Below are 19,638 nucleotides of genomic sequence, written 5' to 3' on the forward strand. Positions count from 1 at the left end.
CCCCACTTGCGGCTTCCTGCCGCTTTTGTACTTTGTAACCTATAGTATGTGGATTGCGCCCAAGCGCCGGTGGGGCTGATAGCCCCTTCCGGTCAGCTTGGGAATGAACATTTGACACACTCCTGGTTTGTAATGCTTTGCTTTGATACTTCTGGGGGGGAATGGGAAAGGGGGCACCTTGGGGGCATAAAAAGGATGCTAGAAGAGTCAGTGTTCAGAACTGGCTTCTTCTGTGGCTATGCTGTTGTCTATCAATAAAGGCTTTGATTAAAATCACTGCATCCGATATTGCTAACAGATCCAGGGCTCGACAGTAACACACACAACCAGAGAGTCATTTCTAGGCCTCATTTATTGAGCACAGATCAAAACTTGGTGAGATCTCTGAACTGGAAGAATCACACAAGCAGAAAAAACTTGGCCGCCACTTCTCCCACACGCTGCCACTGTCCATATCATCTGCTTCAGAGCAGGGTTCAGTTTTTGCTGGTCACATGTCCACAAGAAACCGAGCAACCTGGGAGTAGTATTCGGGTTTCAAGTAGTCCGCCAGCTCCTCTTTGCTGACCCAAACATGGTCCTGTTTCACCTTGGACACAGGTGGCTGTCTGGCCTGGAGGAAGGCTTTGAAGAAGAACACCTTTGCCCCCACGCTAGTGTCTGTCCGGGCATCTTGGGGAAACTTGAATTTGTAAAAACCGCACGGTGCGTTCCCCAGGAACTTGGCCTCCCAGTGGCCTCCTTGGATGTCCAGGAATCCAGACAGGGTGGGAAAAGAAGGAAACATCCAAGTAAGAGCAGGTCAGAGAGATTTAAAAGAACAGAGAGATTTAAAAATCTAGGGGGATCAAAAATGCCCCCTCCTATGAAAAGAAGAGAAGAAGAAGTTTGGATTTATATTCCCCCCTTCTCTCCTGTATGGAGACTCAAAAGGGCTTACAAACTCCTTTTCATTCCCCCCTCAAAACAAACACCCTGTTAGGTGGGTGGAGCTGAGAGAGCTCCAAAGAACTGTGACTAGCCCAAGGTCACCCAGCTGGCATGTGTTGGCATGCACAAGCTAATCTGGTTCACCAGATAAGCCTCCACAGCTCAAGTGGCAGAGCAGGGAATCAAAGCCAGTTCTCCGGATTAGAGTGAACCTGCTCTTAACCACTGCACCACGCTGGCTCTCAAAGCGGCTAGAACGCATCTGTCTAAGCATGCATGTATGCATTTCCTGGCAAATGTCCTTTAGCCAGCGTGGAGCTCATATCGCAGACTGGGCCTTTTCCTTTTCCTATAAAAACATGCTAGCAAATGGCAACTTGGATAACCTTTTCCACTGTACTGGTGGGAATTGTGCCTGCTGGCCGCACCCACTGGGAAGTTTTGTCCTGCCTCTTGGCCTGCTGAACGAGCATCCATGAGCATCGTGGTTGAATAGCACCTATGTGTGAAACCAGGGGGCATAACCCCAAATCATTATCCGTCATAAAATCAGGAAAGCTCCAGCTCTCCTGGCATGTCGCAAACTATGCTAAACTGATTTGTTATAGTAGGCCTTTTAGCAAAGGCATTGCCAGATGTCGTAGTCCTGCTGTCTACTGCATTGATCAGCAGTAAATCTCAAATTGTGTTTATAGGGGCCCTCCCTTTCCCTCTCATGATATATTTTTGGGTATATTTTTAGCAGTTTTTTGTTCGCAATTTAAAAAATCTTAGTAAAATTATACAGCTTATAAGGCAGTTTCATTTGTGAATGGCCTAAGCCATGACTCAAAAAGGGATCATCGCAATCGTGAGATGTCTGGAGAGGCGTACATATTTGCAAGGAAACACTGACCTGACAGTGTGAACAGGGCTCTTTCCGCTGTGGCTCTCAGCGTCTCCCCGTTCTGCCACTCCGCTTGGGGTAACAGCCAGATCTCTTGGTCACCAAGTTTCTGCTTAACCAGCAGCAGCAGGTTCTGGTCCAGTTTCCTGTTCAAAGACGTCCGATTGCCGTTCTTGTCAGCCTCTGCCAGGGAAAGCGAATTCAGAGGCACAGACGTTCAAAACCAGGGAGAGGGCATGCCCATGTCCCACAAGATTAGAAGCAAAAAATGAGGCCTTGGTACAGGTTTCCTTGGCAATGCACTAGAAGAGAGGGCCCCTATACAAGCTCAGAGGTGCCATGATACCCACAGACACCATTCCTGAAGACTATCAAGTGTTTTTAGGGAGTAAATAGGACTCTGGGGGGAGGGGTGCTGTTTGCCCAGTAAACCTTCAGATTGAACACTGTAGATTTTATCGACTTTGCAAATTTCTCAAAATGTTGTTTTAGCAAAAGCTGTTACCGCAGCACAAAGATTTGCACTTCGTGACTGAACTTAAGTTACAGCTGCCATTTTGTGGTAGGCTCCACTTCCCATGGCCAGCATCTTGTGACAGGCTCCAGCTTCTGTGGCAGTCATTTCAAGGCAGGCTCCACCTCCTGTGGCAGCCATTTTGTGGCAGGCTCCACCTCCCCGTGGCAGCCATTTTGTGGCAGGCTCCACCACACCATGTTAGAACTTCCCCAAAATGCCCACAGTCTCAAAAACTAGGAGTTTAGCCAGAACTTGGACAGGGGTCTCACCAGCCTATTTGCCCTCAAGCTGAATGGCGATCACATGCCTCAACAGCTCAAGCGGCAGAGAGGGGAATCAAACCCAGTTCTCCAGATTAGAGTGCACCTGCTCTTAACCACTACACACACTGGCTCTTTGTCATTCCCTGTCATATCTCACTCTCTTCTCCATCTTCACAATCCTGTGAGATAACATGAGGCCGGGAATGACCAGCCCAGTCGCCCAGCAAGCTTTCATTACAGACTATGGACTTGAACCCGTATCCCACAGATCCTAGTCCAACACTCTAACCCCTTTTGAAAGAGATGGCTGGCTGAGATGACATGTAGTATATTAGCAAATTCTTTGCTTTCCGCGCATGCATTTCTTTATGGGCATAGGGCAAAGAGTGCAGCACCAGAGGTGACACCAGTCGTTCCTGTCAAAGCATGCAGTGTTCCATTTCTGCTATCCTAGCATTAATCCATGCTGTCAAGCCCCGGATCCGTAGACAATTAATAGACTCTGGATTTTTGAATCAGAAGCCTTTATTGACAGACATCAGATGGAATGGTTAGAGAAAGCCAGTTCTGGCAAACTGTCTCTGGGAAAAACCTTTTATCACCATGTGGCCTCCCTACCTTCCCCCTCCCTCTTTCTCATCCCCATATCAGAGGCAGAGAGAAACAGAACAGGAATGTTACAACCGTTACTTTCCTCAAGGCTGGTGTGAAAGATAAGGACAGCGGCCGGCTCTTGGGTGCCTCAACTTTGCTATAATGTATAGATCAAGGAAATGTAGGGAAGTGAAAGTAACGATCCATTAAGATGACAGAGCTCCCTCTGATGTCAGGAAGGCACTTACTGACACATGCCCAACTTGAAGCCAAATATGCCAGAAAACAGCCCACTGACATCAAGCCAAAACCGGCAACCCACCTGTGATCCGTGGGGCGAGGCTGAACTTGCGCAGTTTCTGTTCCCACCCGTCTTCCAAATCTTGGGCCAGCACGATCTCCTTCCCATCATCCTCCTCCTCATACTTGTCTTTCCATCGCTGCAGGCGCTCCTCCTCCGCCAGGCAGCGGAGCTCATGGTCTGAATACAAGCTCTTCTCCACGTTCACCTGGAGAGCAAATGAGAAAGTGGTGAGGCTGGGGACCAGAGTGGTAGAGTTCCACAAGTCATCTTGAGAGCCAGTGTGGTGTAGTGGTTCAGAGCAGCAGGCTCAAATCTGGAGAACTGAGTTTGATTCCTCACTCCTCCATGTACCCTGCTGGGTGGGCTAGCACACACTCTCAGCCTTGACCCTGGCTAGTATTTGGACAGGAAACCTCCAAGGAATACCAGGAGCATGATGTGAAGGCAGGCAATGGCAAACCACCACTGAATGCATCTTGCCTTGAAAACTCAGAAGCAAGCATGGTGTAGTCGTGGTAAAGAGCAGGGGGACTCCAAGCTGGAGAACAGGGTTTGATTCCCTCCTCCTCTATCTGAATGGCGGACTCTCATCTGATGAACCAGCTTTGTTTTCACCTGTCCTCAAAATGCAGCCTGCTAGGGGACTTTGGACAGTTCTCTCCGAACTCTCTCTGCCCCACTTACATCACAGTGTGACTGTTGCGAGGTGGGAAGGTGACTGCAAGCCATTTTGAGACTTCTTTCGGTAAAGAAAAGTGGAATATAAAACCCAACTTCTGTTCTACCTTCCTGTATGACACAAATACTCTATAATACTGCAATACTTCAACCAAAGTGAGTTATGCCGAGTGGATTAAAACCTAGCAACCATTTCCAAGCTGGTGTAAATCAATATTTTTTTCATTTTTATAAATCAGTTAACAGATTTCGAATGCCAAGGTCTGACCCACTTCTTTTAACAACAACCCAGACCAGGGCCCCACAGCTCAGAAAATCAACATCCAGTTGATTCCACCAATCATTGTATTGTTCCAAATTCAAGGAAATTAGATCCAAGTAGGTGAGCCTTACTTCCTTATTTTTTATTGATTGCCCTGACTTATTTACTGGATAATCCAGATCCTTCCATTTCTGTGATAGTGGCAATTTCCTTTTGGAAATTATCAAAAGCCAGCAGTATATTTTTTTTCTGAACAATTTATTTTCTGCTTTGTGTACCTATGGTTTTATTAGTCTTTCCCTTGCTGTATATGCCAATAAAGGATTGATTGATTGATTGATTGATTGATTGATTGATTGAAACCATGGAAGCCTTGGGAAATACATTACTTGACTTTTTAAAAAATTACATTTCCAAAAGTAATTCGACACCTTTAACAAAAATGTCCTCCAATTAATAAATCAGTTTTTAATTAAAATCAGCATCAAAAGCCTGGGGCACGAGAAGACCCCAACTACACGCGCGGGCGATTCTCGCTTGCGAACTAAGCCTCCAGCCAATTCCTTCTCAGCCAATCAAAAGTTCCTCCGGGAGTAGCCTCCGCCCTCCTCCGGTCCGCGCAAGCGCTCCTCCCTTCCTCACCAGCTCCACGAACTCAGCCATTTCCTTCTCGAGGGGAGTCATCTCCTGCGTCACCCTGGGCGGCCTCTGCAAGCACAGCGCCCCTAGCAGCCTCCACTTCGACCCGGCGACTGTCGAGTCGCAGAGTTCCCGGCGGAACCGGCCGCCGCCGCTGAAGGCCCCCCAGCTCCAGGGGCGCGCGACTCCCCACAGTGCCCTGCAAGCGGGCGCCGCCATCCTTCCACAATGCACCGCGACAGCAGCAGCGCTACATCGGCCCGGCACCTCCTCTTCCCACAGTGCACCGCGGTCCGTACGATTTTCTAGACGCCCCAGCGCCGCCATCTTCCCACAGTGCAACGCGAAATTAGTAACGCTGCATCGGGCCGGGGCTCCTCTTCCCACAACGCACAGCGCTCTCCTTGATTCATGGGCGCCGCCATCTTGGCAAGGTTTTAAAACGTACCCGGCTGCTGCGAGATGAACATTAAATCCGCGCACTGTTAATCCTACACTCTCAGCAACCAAAACCGAGGAGGACCTTTGCCATAGAGACACTAAGCGATAGAACAGCACCTTCCAAGACCAAGAATCGGACTAAATGGCTCTCTAGCCTCCTATCGCTGTGATCTCGGCGTTCTCGGAGAGCGGGACGACGGTGGCGCACGAGGACCATGTTTGCGCTCTTGGCGGTTGTCCGGCGGGGGCTTTTGGTGGGCGACGCCGGGTAATAAGAGTGGGCTGAGGGGGAAGGCAGAGTGGAAAGGAAATAAGGAAGGGGGAAGAAGGTAGAAATCCTACTCACACGCACCCAATTGCGTCCATGATAACCTGTTTGGGTTTAGATCCAGCCCTTCCTCCAGGCTGCTCCAGCCCTTCCTGCCCAGCACGGATCTGTCCCTGTGCACCTGGAGCTGCATGGAGACCATTCTCCATGTGGGGTTACCCTGTCCTTTAGTTGTAATGTGTGTGTTGAGCATTATCAAGCCACTTCCGATTCATGGTGACTCTGTCAGTCAAAGTCCTCCTAAACATCCTATAATTAACAGCTTTGCTTAGATCTTGCAAACTGAGGGCTGTGGCTTCCTGGATGGAGTGGATCCACCTTATATATTTATATCACATATATTTCATACACTAATGTATCCATCTGATGTTGGGTCTTCCTCTTATCCCGCTGCAATTCCACTTTTCCTAGCATTATTGACCTTTCCAGTGAGTCTTGTCTTCTCATAATGTAACCAAAGTATGATAGCCTCAGTTTAATTGTTTTAGCTTCTAGAGACAGTGCAGGCTTGATTTGATTTTTGTATGTGTTAATTTGATTTTGATTTTTGCGTGTATTAAGTGTTGTCAAGTGGCTTCTGACTCAGGACAACCACATGAGTCAATCTCTTCCAAATCATCCTGTTGTTGACAGCCTTTGTCAGGCCTTGCAAACTGAATGGATCCATCTCATTTATTTATATCATGTGTGTTTCATGCTCTAATGAGTCTTCCTCTTTTCCTAGCGTTATTGTTTTTTCCAGTTACTCTCGACTTCTAATTATGTGACCAAATTTTAGATTTTGTCCAGATTTCACGTTTTGAAATTATTTTGGCATATAAGTGTCACTGTGTTCCTTGGTTCTTGTTTTATTTGCAATCCCACCAACCTATGGCTGAAGGGATTGAATAAATGTATAATTCTCCAGTGTTTCCAAAAGAAGAATCAGGTAGTTGGCTGAGACCCTGGAGAGTTGTCCCAGGATCTGACTGGGAAGAAGTGTATTCCGAAAGACTGAACCAGAAGAATCATAGAATCATAGAGTTGGAAGAGACTCCAAGGGCCATCAAGTCCAAACCCTTCAATATAGGAACACACAATTAAAGCACTTTTGACAGATGGCCATCCAGGCTCTTTTTAAAAACCTCCAAAGCAGGAGACTCCACCACACTCCGAGGTAGTACATTCCACTGTCAAACAACCCTTACTATCAGGAGGTTTTTCCTGATGTTCTCTTTTCCTTCACCTTGAACCCATGACTCCTGGTCCTAGTCGCTGGAGCAGCAGAAAACAAGCTTGCTCCCTCACCAACATGACATCCCTTCAAATATATCAACATGGCTATTGTGTCACCTCTTAACCTTCTCCTCACCAATCTAAACACACCCAGCTCTTTAAGTGTCTCCTCGTAGTGCATTTTGGTTGCCCTCCTCAGGACCCGCTCCAGCTGGTCAATATCCCACTTGAATTGCAGTGCCCAGAACTGTACACAATATTCCAAGTGAGGTCTATGCAATGCAGAATAGAGAGGTACAATTACATCCTAGACACTATACTCCTGTTGATACAGCCCAGATACAGAAAAAGAGTTTGGATTTATACCTTGCCTTTTTCTCCTGGATTTAAGAGTTTGGATTTATACCTCGCTCACAGACCTTTCCTGTTCTTCTCATCACAGCTGCAGCGTCGCCCTGGTTCGAAGTGTCCAAACCAGTCTCCAGAAACTTCAAGGCTTAGCTGAGAATTCAGGCAGCCAAGAAGCTGACGCTCTGGAGATCCAGACCAAAGAAGACTTCAGGTGAGGTGGCTTCAGAGAAGGTTATGGGGTACAACCAGTGGTGGGATTCTATTAATTTAGCTAACAGTTCGCCCACTTACCTGGCTGCTGCGGAGAAACGTGGCTGGCCGGGTGGGGGCAGGTGAGGGAAGGCTGCAGCTTGGCCTGGAAGAATGCCTTGCCACCAGGCTGCTCCGGAGCTCGAAAAGGGCCCTCACTCGCCCTCCCTTGGGGTGGTGGGATTCATCCAGTTAGCTACCAAACCGGTGTGAGCCAGCTGAATCCCACCACTGGGTACAACCCACTCAGTCTGTCCTCTGAAAAAAATTTGAAATATGTCTTAGGGAAAGCAAGCCGATAGTCCAGACATATTCAAGGTCAAGTAAGCCGTCAAGTTGCCCCAGCGACATGGAAGAGTGGGGAAACAAACCTGGTTCTCTGGATTAGAGTCCCCCGCTCATGTGGAGGAGTGTGGGAATCAAACTCAGTTCTCCAGATTAGAGTCAACCACTCTTAAACACTACCACACTGACCGCCGCCCCTTCCTCCCAAGCTGACCAAGGTACAAATCCATAAGGTCACATTTCTCCCATGTTTACCATCAAGAGAAAATCGGTTCATAATGAATGTTAGCAGTGGGGAAAAGACTTCACTGAACTGTGTAAAGGAAAGTTTGGGGATGCTGGTAATTTCATAGTTGTTATCAAACCCCATTCGTCATGTAGGCATTCTTGTTTGGATCACCTTCTCTGTGCTTGCCCTCCATAATCTTGCCACAAATGATGAAAGTCAGCTTGAAATCCTGACATTTCATTAACAACACTGAGCAGGCACATTTCAGGAGCCCAACACCGAGTGGATGTTCAGCATGTTTGAAGCTTCACACGCGCTTTCTTAATACTTGATCAAATGATTTTCATGGGTGGGAAGTCTTTTCCCAAGTACTTTTCATTGTACCTTTTAGAAGGCTAACGTGGAAACATTCTAACTGGCGATTTCCCCCCACATTTCAGCTTCTTCTCCCCTGTGCCTGGAAAAGGGAGCATGCCCAGTTGGGCTGGAAAGAAATATGATGAGATCCCAATTATTCATATCAAAGCTACATATAACAAGTAAGAGATGAGTTTGTTCTAACCACGGGGACCAGGCAGAGTGAGATACTGAATGCATGCAAGCGGGCGGTGGGGGCTGTTTTTGGATGGAAAGGACCTCGCCCCCTCCGGAAACGTGACCTCCCCACTCAGTGAAGGGGAGCTGGTTCTGGTCCTGAAGGAACAATGATATTTGGGGTGGGGGGTGATCCATGCTGGCTCCCTGCAACTAAACAGATCTGGCTTTCTACAGTCTGGGAACTGAAATTTTGCATTGTACATACACTCTGGGAGTGAGTAGATTGCTTCAAGCTGGGATTGACGTTTTGCATTACATGTAGAAACAGACTTCTGTCTTGTCGAAGGCTTTCATGGCCGGATTCAACTGGTTTTCATGGGTTTTCTGGGCTGTGGCCATGGTCTCGTAGATCTTGTTCCTAAAGTTTTGCCTGCATCTGTGGCTGACGTTTTCAGAGGTGTATCACAGAGGGAAGTCTGTTACTGTCAGAATCCCAAAAAACAGCAACAAACTTATGTAGAAGAACAGTAGTTTATTGATGTGGATCTTCCCTGGCTAAAGCCAGAACTGGGATTTGCCTGTGCAAACCCCTACAGTTAAAGCAGGGTGCACCCCACCACCCCCCATCGTGGGAATGCTCGCCAAAAGAGCTGCAAATGAGATAACAGTGAAGACAGCCAGGCACTGACCTTGAGCAGCACCTGGTACTATATAGCATCACACAAAAGACAGAGAAAAGTCAGTTAGAAATGCAGTTAACCCATTCCACCACCCCAACAGCCAGACAGCAGCAAAAGCAAACCCCAAAATAAACAGGCCTCCCGACAGTTACACACTGTGTCCAGTGAGACTAAACATTCCTTTCTCACTGGACACAATGCATAACAGACTTCCCTCTGTGATAAACCTCTGAAGATGCCAACCGCAGATGCAGGCGAAACATTAGGAACAAGATCTACCAGCCCACAGCCACACAGCCTGAAAAAACCATGACAACCAGACTTCTGTCGTCTTCAGAGGGCTTTCTGTAGTCTCAAAAAGGCCATTTCAAACCTTTCTGTTTCCAGTTTTGATCCCTGTTGAAAAGGGTGCTGTTGGGTTCCAAAAAAGAAGAAGAACAGTTGGATTTATACCGCCCCCCCCGGGGGGGCTGACAATCTCCTTTCCCTCCCCCTCCCACCCCAACAAACACCCTGTGAGGTAGGTGAGGCTGAGAGATCTCCGAAGAACTGTGACTAACCCAAGATCACCCAGCTGGAATGTGTTGAAGTGCACAAGCTAATCTAGTTCACCAGATAAGCCTCCACAGCTCAAGTGGCAGAGTGGGGGATCAAACCCGGTTCTCCAGATTAGAGTGCACCTGCTCTTAACCACTACACCACGCTGGCTCTCCAGAAAGTCTTGGTGCCCGGTAATTTCTGACCACTCCCTTTTGTCCCTGCAGCACTCATATCCATGTGGTCACGCATCAGAACGCTTCTTTGGCCCTGGTCACTTGTGGCACTGAAGGATTCAAGAACGCCAAGAAGGGCACTGCTATTGCCGCCCAGACTGCCGCCATCTCAGCAGCAGCGGTAAGCGTGGCCTGCCCCCCTCCGCAACTTGACCAAAACCTTGTCCCAAGCAAAAGGGTGGACTTTTCCAGCACAGAGCAGAGATTATTTTCCCAGGTCAGCAGCTTTCGGGCTTTCTCTGCCTTGGCTACCTCTTGGGTGATGGTGAGGCCAGAATAGGGGAGGAGAAATCTGTACTTGCCCCCGAACTCAGAACTCCCGAGGAAAGGAAAGGCAAAAGTACGGTTAACAGAACTGAGCAGGCACAACCTTTGACCATATTCTGTGGTTAAGTTCGTCTTCTCAAGATAGATTCCTCAATATGCATCCAAGGAGGCCAGACAGCAGACCTTATGTACAGGTGTTGGTATCACAAATGTGGAATTGGGTAAAGCTCTTCAGTCAGGGCGCATTCAGTGGCAACTCCAGACTTGTTGCTGGGCGGAGTGTCAAAAGGAGCCATTTCCGCTCAAACCCCAAGAACATTTTGCAAACGTTTTCAAAAGCTCCCCTTTGTCCGCACCCGCCCTCTCAGATCGATTCCTGGTCGCTGTTTTGTGGTTGTTCTGTTTCTTTTCTTTTTTTTTTAACTCCAGGGATATGAGGCTTCAAAGCCTTGTGTTGCAATTCTCTAGTGGTTGCGTCTTTGTAGCTTCAAAGATGCAAACCCCCTGAAATAAAGAAATACATGTAATGAAAATTAAGTGTTAGAGGGTCGGCACAAGCTCAGAAAATGATTCCGTCGAGCAGTTCCAGGAGACGTGGGAAACGTTTTAAGGACCTCTACACAGCAAGTGAAAACGGTGGAAAATATTTTCACAAAGGAAGTGCCAGGCAACAGCATGCAAAAAAACCCCCCAAAAAACATTTTCTGACGTAATAAAACAGTTTGGGCTAAAAACCATGTGAAACTACATGAAGAAAGTGTTTCATTTCCTGCCTAAAAATGTTTTATTTGTGTTGCATGGACAGGACCAGGGTCTTGATGCTCCCCAGGCCCAGATTTATCTGCCGTCTACATTTCTTGCTGAGACCCGAAAAAGCATTTGCACCCAGTGGAAATTGGCAGCAGTCCCTGCAAAGTGGCTTCTAATAAGCACCCTGTGGTCAGCACAGTTAATGTGAGGGGACCTCAGATGAGCAGTGGACTAAGTTGAACGAGACCTCAGTGACCCCAGCGTATTAGGCGCAATACAGAGAGGCCTCTTCCGCACAGGCAGAACGATGCACTTTCAATCCATTTTCACAATTGTTTGCAAGTGGATTTTGCTATTCCGCACAGTCACATCCAGCTGCAAACTGCATTGGAAGTGGATTGAAAGCGCCTTATTCTGCATGTGGGGAAGGGGCCAGGGTGTGGGTGGAATGAAATGGTATTACATCAGTAGGAAAGAATGGGAGGATAACAGTGGGATACATGTAGCAACTTGATAACATGCCCTATTGTTGTTATTATTCATGATGGTTGCTGTCAAGTCATAGCTTGACTTATGATGACCCCATAAGATTTTCAAGGCAAGAAATGCTTGAAGATGGTTTGCCAGGATCAGCCTCTGCGTTTTGACTCTGGTATTCCTTGGAGATCTCCCATTTAAGTACTAGCCAGTATCAGGGATGAGAAGAAAAAGAGTTGGATTTATGTCTCCCCTTTCTCTCCTGCAAAGAGACTTAAAGGGGCTAACAATCTCCTTTCCCTTCCCCCTCCCCACAACAAACACCCTGTGAGGTGGGTGGGGCTGAGAGAGCTCCAAAGAACTGTGACTAACCCAAGGTAACCCAGCTGACATGTGTTGGAGTGCACAAACTAATCTAGTTCATCAGATAAGCCTCCACAGCTCAAGTGGCAGAGCGGTGGGAATCAAACCTGGTTCTCCAGATTAGAGTGCACCTGCTCTTAACCACTACATCACACTGACCCAAGTATATGATTGGCCCAAGGTCACCCAGCAAGCTGCCATGACAGAGTGGGTTTCCAAGATCCTAGTCCAATACTTTAACCGCTACCACATTCTGGTTCTCAATAACATGCCTTGTACATAAGTATCATGTGCCTAGATTGGCTGAGAAGGGGCGGGGCCATCTTCCTAGATTGCCACAGCTCGAGGTGGCTAACAGACGTGATTAAAACGATCATACAAAAAGACTAAACAGTTAATAGTTAATAATTAAAACAGATCATAAAACAGAGCGCCAGATCCCAACACCAATCACTCAGCCCTGATGGCAATTTTGAGCAAATTCACTTTGCTCGTACAAAGCCCAGCTTATCTCCCCAGGAGTAATCATAAGTCTGTTTCAACTTGATTAGTGCATGATTGTTATTATAGGGCTAGAGATGAAGTATTTAGGGTAGCCACTAGATGGCAGTTTTAACCCACAAAAGTAGTGAGACATTTCCAATAGCCGGTTTGGAATTAAGAGATCTTCAAGACAGTTAGAAAAGCACAGCGTTGCAAGCCTGCTACGACCACTTGCCTTTTGCCTCTTAACCATATCCCAGAAAGCAACTACTTTCCTACTTTCACAACCGCCGCCACCCCCATTTAACACATAGGGCAGAAGACAATGTACCATATGGGATCAGTTTAAACCTGCCCTGTATCGCGCCAGTTGCATGCCTGCCAGCTGCAGGAAGAGATCAAGTGAGGCAAGCACGCTGCCTGTCTGCAAAGAGGGCCCAAACATAATTCAGAAGGTTACTATGTCAGACTGCATAGGGAGGCTATTGAAATTCACAAACACCAAGACAACTTCAACAAGAAAGAAGAGACTCTGAAAATTAACAAATCTTGGCTACCAGTACTTAAAAAATGGACTGATAACCCCACCCGTAATACAATGCACTCAACCACACCTTTGCATAGCAAGTTCCACCCAAACACGTACTGATTGGTTCCCCACCCTGGGACATGGACAATATACCCCACTAAACTTTCCCTTCTCACTAGACACAGTGTGTAACAGACTTCTCTCTGTGATACACCTTTGAAGATGCCAGCCACAGATGCAGGTAAAATGTTAGGAACAAGATCTACCAGACCACGGCCACACAGCCAGGAAAACCCACCACAACCAATTGAATCCAGCCGTGAAAACCTTCGACAATACATAACTGGAACCCCCCCACCACACAGACACAGTATAACCACAGTATAACACCGGAAGAGCTGTGCTCGGTGTCAGGTCTCGGACCTTTAGCCAATAAACAGACTCTGGAGTCTTGATCAGTAGCGTTTATTGAAAGGCAGCGAAGCACCCAGCTTGCCAGACCTGGATTTTCCAAACCCCTTTATCCCCACAAATCCCGCCTCCTGTTTTCCAAAAAAATCTGTGAAAAGAGTTATTTTAGAGGTTAGTGTAAAGGTCTGTTACTCCAGTCAATAACTGAGACTCATGATGGTATCTAGAGCTTTATTGAACCGTGTCAAGACACCAGTGATGAGTAGCCAAAGCTGGGGGCTCTGGCTCCCGTCCCTGGTATATATCAGAAAGCATTTTACTCATTGGCATTCCTCCCTCCCACCTTTCTCAAAACGATTTGCAACAGACAAGGAAGAATAAAAGAGAGCATTGTTAAAGAGTCTGAGACTGCGAAAGACTGCCCCTTAGTCCCAGTAAATGGGAGATAAGGGGGATGTATGTCTGAATCACTAGCTACAAAGCAAAGCAATAGAAGGGCCATCCAAACCCCAAACAGTGGCGGAGCAGCAGTGGCATAGTGGTTAAGAGCAGGTGTACTCTTTTATCTGGAGGAACCGGGTTTGATTTCCCGTTCTGCCACCTGAGCTGTGGAGGCTTATCTGGGGAATTCAGATTAGCCTGTGCACTCCATGCCAGCTGGGAGATCTTGGGCTAGTCACAGTTCTTCTGAGCTCTCTCAGCCCCACCCACCTCATAGGGTGTTTGTTGTGAGGGGGTAAGGGAAAGGAGATTGTCAGCCCCTTTGAGTCTCCTATAGGAGAGAAGAGGGGGGATATAAATCCAACTCTTCTCCTTCAAACGGTAATAGGCCAGCTGTGGCCTTGGGCAAGTAGCAGGAACTGCCAGAGTCTATGGAGCTGGGCCTGACACTTAGGCGCCCCAAGGTCGGAGCTAGAGACCGCTACAGCCACCTGGCTCACTACCCCTGCAGGGCAACAGACACATCCTGTTTTCCCTTGGGAGGGAAATCTGTGTTAAGCCATAAATATCAAGAGGGAAAGGAAAGGCCCATGACATATAGCAAGCTGGTTACCTATATCTTGCAACAATTACATCAAAGTGAAAGTAGAAGAAGAGTTGGATTTATATCCCCCCTTTCTCTCCTATAGGAGACTCAAAGGGGCTTACAAACTCATTTCCCTTCCCCCCCTCACAACAAACACCCTGTGAGGTAGGTGGGGCTGAGAGAGCTCAGAAGAACTATGACTAGCCCAAGGTCACCCAGTGGGCATGTGTTGGAGTGTACAGGCTAATCTGAATTCCCCAGATAAGCCTCCACAGCTCAGGTGGCAGAGCTGGGAATCAAACTCAGTTCCTCCAGATTAGAGTACACCTGCTCTTAACCACTACACCACTGCTCTTAAGCACTATGCCACAGAAGTACCCCTCTGTTGGCTAGATACTATCTCCAGCAATATGAACTGTTGCAAAAGCAATAAGCAAGAATGCCCCTTGATCACCAAGCACAGTTCCTGACACTAGGTCAGACCCAGGGTCTATCTAATGCAGCCTCCTATTTCTTACTCATACTGTTAATGTTCTTGTGAACGAGGATACTAAGCTGGCTGCTGTGGGCTTTCCAGGCTGTGTGGCCGTGATCTGGTCATTTTTGGTCGTCGCCTTGTGGCGTCCCAGAGAGAAACACATCTTACCATGACGTGCCTCTGAATATTCCAGCCGAACCGTCAGGTGCAAAAACGGCCTGACCCCAGCCACACCGCCCGGAAAACCCGCAACAGTCCGTTGGTTCTGGACGTGAAAGCCTGCAACAATACAACAAGAATACTAAATATCACATCCAGTGCTTGATCAAGGACACTGGTTCTTCGATCCATCTCCAGACCTAATTCAGAGCGCTGCTTTGGACTAGGAACCCAGGTGCTCCAATCAGAGATTCTCCAGTTACCCCTGGTGCATGCTATTCAATGCAGGGTGTGTAGGAACCCATGAGATCTTTTTTGGATGCTGCTTCCAGGTCACAGAATTCCGTCCTTTCTGCCTCGTCCCCGAATTAGTTGGGGTCTTCTCTTTTGACCTTTCAACAGCAGCGCACAGGTAGATGTATTTGTTCAGGAGAGACTTTGAAATCAATTTGCGTTTCAGACTTTTAAAAAATGGTTGCTATTATCGCCCCTGGATATGATTGATTACATGTAGCTGGTTTGTTTAACCAGTCGCTCCAGGCGTTATCCTTCACTGAAAACCAATGCTGCCGTGCTTTCTTAAGCCACGTTTCATGTGCCGTTTGAATGGGAAGGCAGGATAAGGGGCGGGGGGAAATGTCCTTGGTAAGGCGTATCCAGTAGAAATGAGACGGTGTCGTTGAAAGGCCGTGCTGCGGTGGAGGATACAGGCCTGTACTTTAACTAAAGGCACACATCGTTTTCTCTCTTCCTTCCCTCTCCCCACAGAAAGCCCATGCGAAGGGACTGTCCCACGTGCGAGTAGTGGTGAAAGGTTTGGGCCCCGGACGGCTGGTATGTGCTCACCATTCCTTTTGATTGTTTTTACAACCCCATTTTGCAGAACAAAAAAAGTCTGAAAAGACAGGGAGCTTGGTGCTCTGGAGTGCCGCTATGGACATTCACGGCACACCATGCCTAGCACCTCCCGTGTGTGTCCTGTCCCTCTCTTTCTCCCCACCCACCACACCCCTTCCAGTCCCTCCTTATCTCTTATCAGTCTGGGTCTGTTTCCATGTCGTTGAGAGCCAGCGTGGTGTAGTTGTTTAGAGTGGGTGGATTCTAATCTGGAGAACCGGGTTTGATTCCCCACTCCTCCACCTGAATGGCTGAGGCTTATCTGGTGAACCAGATGTGTTTCCGCACTCCTACATTCCTGCTGGGTGACCCTGAGCTAGTCACAGTTCTTGGGAACTCTCTCAGCCCCACCTGCCTCACAAGGTGTCTGTTGTGGGGAGAGGAAGGGAAAGGAGCTTGTAAGCCACCTTGAGTCTCCTTACAGGAGAGAAAAGTGGGGTATAAACCCAACCTTCTCTTCTCCTCCTCCTACAGAAAAAAACTTAACAGGCACCCATTCTTTCAACCACTACCAAGGATAAAAGAAGCAAATGTGGCTTGTTCTGGCAGGTGAACATCAGGGGAAGGAGGGGTTAAAGTCCCTTCTTTTCCACCTCACCACCCTTTACCCTTTCAAAATGGACTAAAGTTAGCAGGACTGTGATGAAATGCCACAAGGGAAGGAATGAGATTGGAAAGTCCTGGGGAAAGAAAACTGGTTCCAGCCACCACCTGAAAGTTTGTAAATTCAATATCAAAAGATCTCCAGTGTTCCGGCTGGGGCCACTGCTAAGAAGGGCCCATCCTCCAGTTCTCATCCCCGCCCCAAGCATTTAAAAGTGGGAGCACACAGAGTACAGCCTGGGACTCAATCAGGGTGGGGCCCTCTGCAAACCCTACCAAGGGTCTGTGCTCTCAGTTCCTGCTCCCACCTCTAGCAACATGGGGATTGAAACTGAAATGATAGAGATATGTGACAAGCCACAAATGTCCTTAAGCGCAGGAGCATTGTCTGCAAATCCCTCCCTTCTCTTCCAGGCGGCCATCAAAGGACTCACCATGGGGGGCCTGGAGGTGGTCTCCCTCACCGACAACACCCCCATCCCACACAACGGTTGCCGCCCACGGAAGGTACGAAGGCTATAAAGCAGGAGACGGCACAGTCCACTGGTTCACCATTCCGCGCATTCTGGAGACGGCTCGTTCGGTCATCTCATCCTTGATTTTGGGGCGCTGTTAATAGGGGATTTTTGTAAAGAAGCAAGAAGGCACTTCGTTGTCATCTGAAATACCTATAAAGAAACCCCTATAAAGTCTATATGCAACACCGTTATCTGCCCCTGATTTCTTGAACTGGTTCGCCAGGCTGTTTTAGACCTCTCTGTTGTCGCTTTCCCTGCTCTGCCACTTGAGTTGTGGAGGCTTATCTGGTGAACTAGATTAGCTTGTGCACTCCAATACATGCCAGCTGGGTGACCTTGGGCTAGTCACAGTTCTTCGGAGCTCTCTCAGCCCCACCTCACAGGGTGTTGGGGGGGGGGGGAGGAAAAGGAGATTGTGAGCCCCTTTGAGTTTCCTTACAGAAGAAAAAGGGGGAATATAAATCCAACTCTTTTAAAAAAAGACACTAGCTGATCAAAATGAAGAGTAAAATGAAAATTTCCCCCAACTTGTAAATATATCAACAATTGAATAAATATGAATTGGAATAGTTGGGGAAATGTAAGACGGGCAACTTTCATGTAATGGATTTTTTCCCTTTGATCGTCAAAAAATTAATTTAAAAATGTTTTTTAAGAAGGACACTCACTGACCTGGGAAAAGTTCTATCCCACTTTCCCCAGTGCAGTCCTAATCTGATCTGCCCTACTGAATATGACTGTTTTTAAAGATGAACACCATCTGTGGAGTTCCTGTTACAGATCTGTTGCAGTGCAGTGTTTTAGGAGCAGTGGACTCTAATCTGGAGAACTGGGTTCGATTCCCTGCTTCTCCACATGAAGCCTGCTCACCCTGCTCACCTTGGGCTAGTCGCAGTTCTCCCTAAACTCTCTCAGCCCCACCTACTAAAGCGTCTGTTGTGGGGAGAGGAAGGGAAAGGAGTTTGTAAGCCACCTTGAGTCTCCTTACAGGAGAGGACATAAGAAAGAGTCTGTTTGATCAGAGCAGAGTCCATCTAGTCCAGCACTCTGGTTCCTACTCGTAGGGGCCCACCAGTGCCTTTGGGAGCTCACATGCAGGATGTGAAAGCAATGGCCTTCTGCTGCTGCTGCCGTTGCTGCTCCCGAGCACCTGGTCTGCTAAGGCATTTGCAATCTCAGATCATGATTGGTAGCCATACATCAACTTCTCCTCCGTAAATCTGTCCAAGCCCTTTTTAAAGCTATCCAGGTTAGTGGCCATCACCACCTCCTGTGGCAGCATGTTCCAAACACCAATCACGCGTTGTGTGAAGAAATGTTTTCTTTTGTTAGTCCTAATTCTTCCCCCCAGCATTTTCAATGGATGCCCCCTGGTTCTAGTATTGTGAGAGAGAGAAATTTCTCTCTGTCGACATTTTCTACCCCATGCATAATTTTATAGACTTCAGTCATATCCCCCCTCAGATGTCTCCACTCCAAACTAAGGAGCCCCAAACGCTGCAACCTCTCCTCATAAGGAAGGTGCTCCAGTCCCTCAATCATCCTCGTTGCCCTTCTCTGCACTTTTTCTGTTTTCTAAGAAAAGTGGGGTATAAATTCAAAACGCTGCTGCTTCCTCTTTGTCTCTGCATACATGCATGGGTTCTTCCCTGTTTAATCAAGTCACGCTGATCTAGAAAATGGTCTCCCCCTGAAAACCTCTTGGCAGCCACCCTCTGCCGTGGTCTGTTGTGTCTGGGAGGCTGGCTGATCACCCATAGGCTGCCTCCGAGGAAAGCCAAGAAACACGACACTCAGATAACAGGGAAAATATTTTGTTTTGGCAGCAATGCTAATGGGGTGTAGATTCTCCTTTGGTCCAGCTGCTAGCTCAGGAGCAAATGTTGTTGTGACTGCCTCCTCCCCCCGATTCCCGTATACCCCCCCTTTTTTTTCCATTCCTCTTTGGTTCCTAATGTTGTAATCAACTCAGCCCTTTTTTAAAAGAAAGGGTGTCATGGCAACCCGGCAGCCTTTTTAACTCTTTCCGGGCCTTGTTACACATTGAACAAACCCTTTTATCAATTTTTTTAAAAAATCTTGCTTTGCTTCAAACCAAGCCTTGGTTAGGTTTCAACAGATCCTTGAGCTGAAAAAATTGGAGACATGTCCCTGAACAAGGGCACCCACCTGGACAAGGAGGCTGGGTATAGAATGGTTGCTTTCCAAAACAAACACTGGAGGAAATGTCATCCCAGAGTGTGGGTAAGGGGGAAGGAACACGATGATAATTATTTTTCCGTTTCTGATGCACTTAGAAATGTATAGAGTGTGGAAATAACAGACATTTTCTTTTGTGTTGGGGGATATATATAGTGGGTTGTATAATCTTTCTTGATGACCCAGGGCGATGGGCATTTGAGATACGGCTGGGGAAAGGGATTATAAAAAGGCAGAGGGTCTGGAATGGTCAAGGAGGTGGTCCATAAGGTCAAGGAGGAAGAGGGCTGGCTGGTTCTGGTGGAGCAAGAACACC

At 47.6% G+C, this 19,638-nt stretch overlaps 2 protein-coding genes across 3 annotated transcripts; one reads left to right on the forward strand and one right to left on the reverse strand.

Moving 5' to 3' along the window:
- Positions 1-334: 334 nt before the first annotated feature.
- MRPL46 (mitochondrial ribosomal protein L46) lies at positions 335-5,415 on the reverse strand. Its single transcript, XM_048481929.1, has 4 exons — positions 5,077-5,415; positions 3,513-3,699; positions 1,826-1,999; positions 335-741 (listed from the first exon to the last, which is right to left on the reverse strand). Exons 1-4 carry the CDS (start codon positions 5,398-5,400, stop codon positions 491-493), a joined length of 936 nt encoding a protein of 311 aa, XP_048337886.1. The 5' UTR covers positions 5,401-5,415; the 3' UTR covers positions 335-490.
- A 98-nt stretch (positions 5,416-5,513) lies between these two features.
- On the forward strand, positions 5,514-17,314 carry MRPS11 (mitochondrial ribosomal protein S11). Of its 2 annotated transcripts, XM_048481930.1 has the most exons (6): positions 5,514-5,782; positions 7,500-7,619; positions 8,612-8,710; positions 10,153-10,282; positions 15,874-15,939; positions 17,020-17,314. In XM_048481930.1, the coding sequence occupies exons 1-6, from the start codon at positions 5,730-5,732 to the stop codon at positions 17,125-17,127; spliced, it is 576 nt and encodes a 191-aa protein (XP_048337887.1). In that variant the 5' UTR covers positions 5,514-5,729; the 3' UTR covers positions 17,128-17,314. The 2 variants fall into 2 exon arrangements, with proteins under 2 accessions (XP_048337887.1, XP_048337888.1); XM_048481931.1 differs by lacking the exon at positions 8,612-8,710.
- Positions 17,315-19,638: the final 2,324 nt, after the last annotated feature.

This window comes from Sphaerodactylus townsendi, linkage group LG17, assembly GCF_021028975.2.
Source record: "Sphaerodactylus townsendi isolate TG3544 linkage group LG17, MPM_Stown_v2.3, whole genome shotgun sequence".
Classification (NCBI taxonomy): Eukaryota; Metazoa; Chordata; class Lepidosauria; order Squamata; family Sphaerodactylidae; genus Sphaerodactylus; species Sphaerodactylus townsendi.

What these genes read in the sequence shown, in the direction of transcription:
- MRPS11 (XM_048481930.1), top strand. Translation starts at nt 5,730, where the DNA reads ATGTTTGCGCTCTTGGCGGTTGTCCGGCGGGGGCTTTTGGTGGGCGAC. An exon ending in CTTTTGGTGGGCGACGCCGG is followed by an intron (nt 5,783 to 7,499) that starts GTAATAAGAGTG and finishes TTCTCATCACAG; the next exon opens with CTGCAGCGTCGCCCTGGTTC. An exon ending in CCGCCATCTCAGCAGCAGCG is followed by an intron (nt 10,283 to 15,873) that starts GTAAGCGTGGCC and finishes CTCTCCCCACAG; the next exon opens with AAAGCCCATGCGAAGGGACT.
- MRPL46 (XM_048481929.1), bottom strand. Translation starts at nt 5,400, where the DNA reads ATGGCGGCGCTGGGGCGTCTAGAAAATCGTACGGACCGCGGTGCACTG. An exon ending in CCTCGCCCCACGGATCACAG is followed by an intron (nt 2,000 to 3,512) that starts GTGGGTTGCCGG and finishes TTTCCCTGGCAG; the next exon opens with AGGCTGACAAGAACGGCAAT. An exon ending in AGCCCTGTTCACACTGTCAG is followed by an intron (nt 742 to 1,825) that starts GTCAGTGTTTCC and finishes TGGACATCCAAG; the next exon opens with GAGGCCACTGGGAGGCCAAG.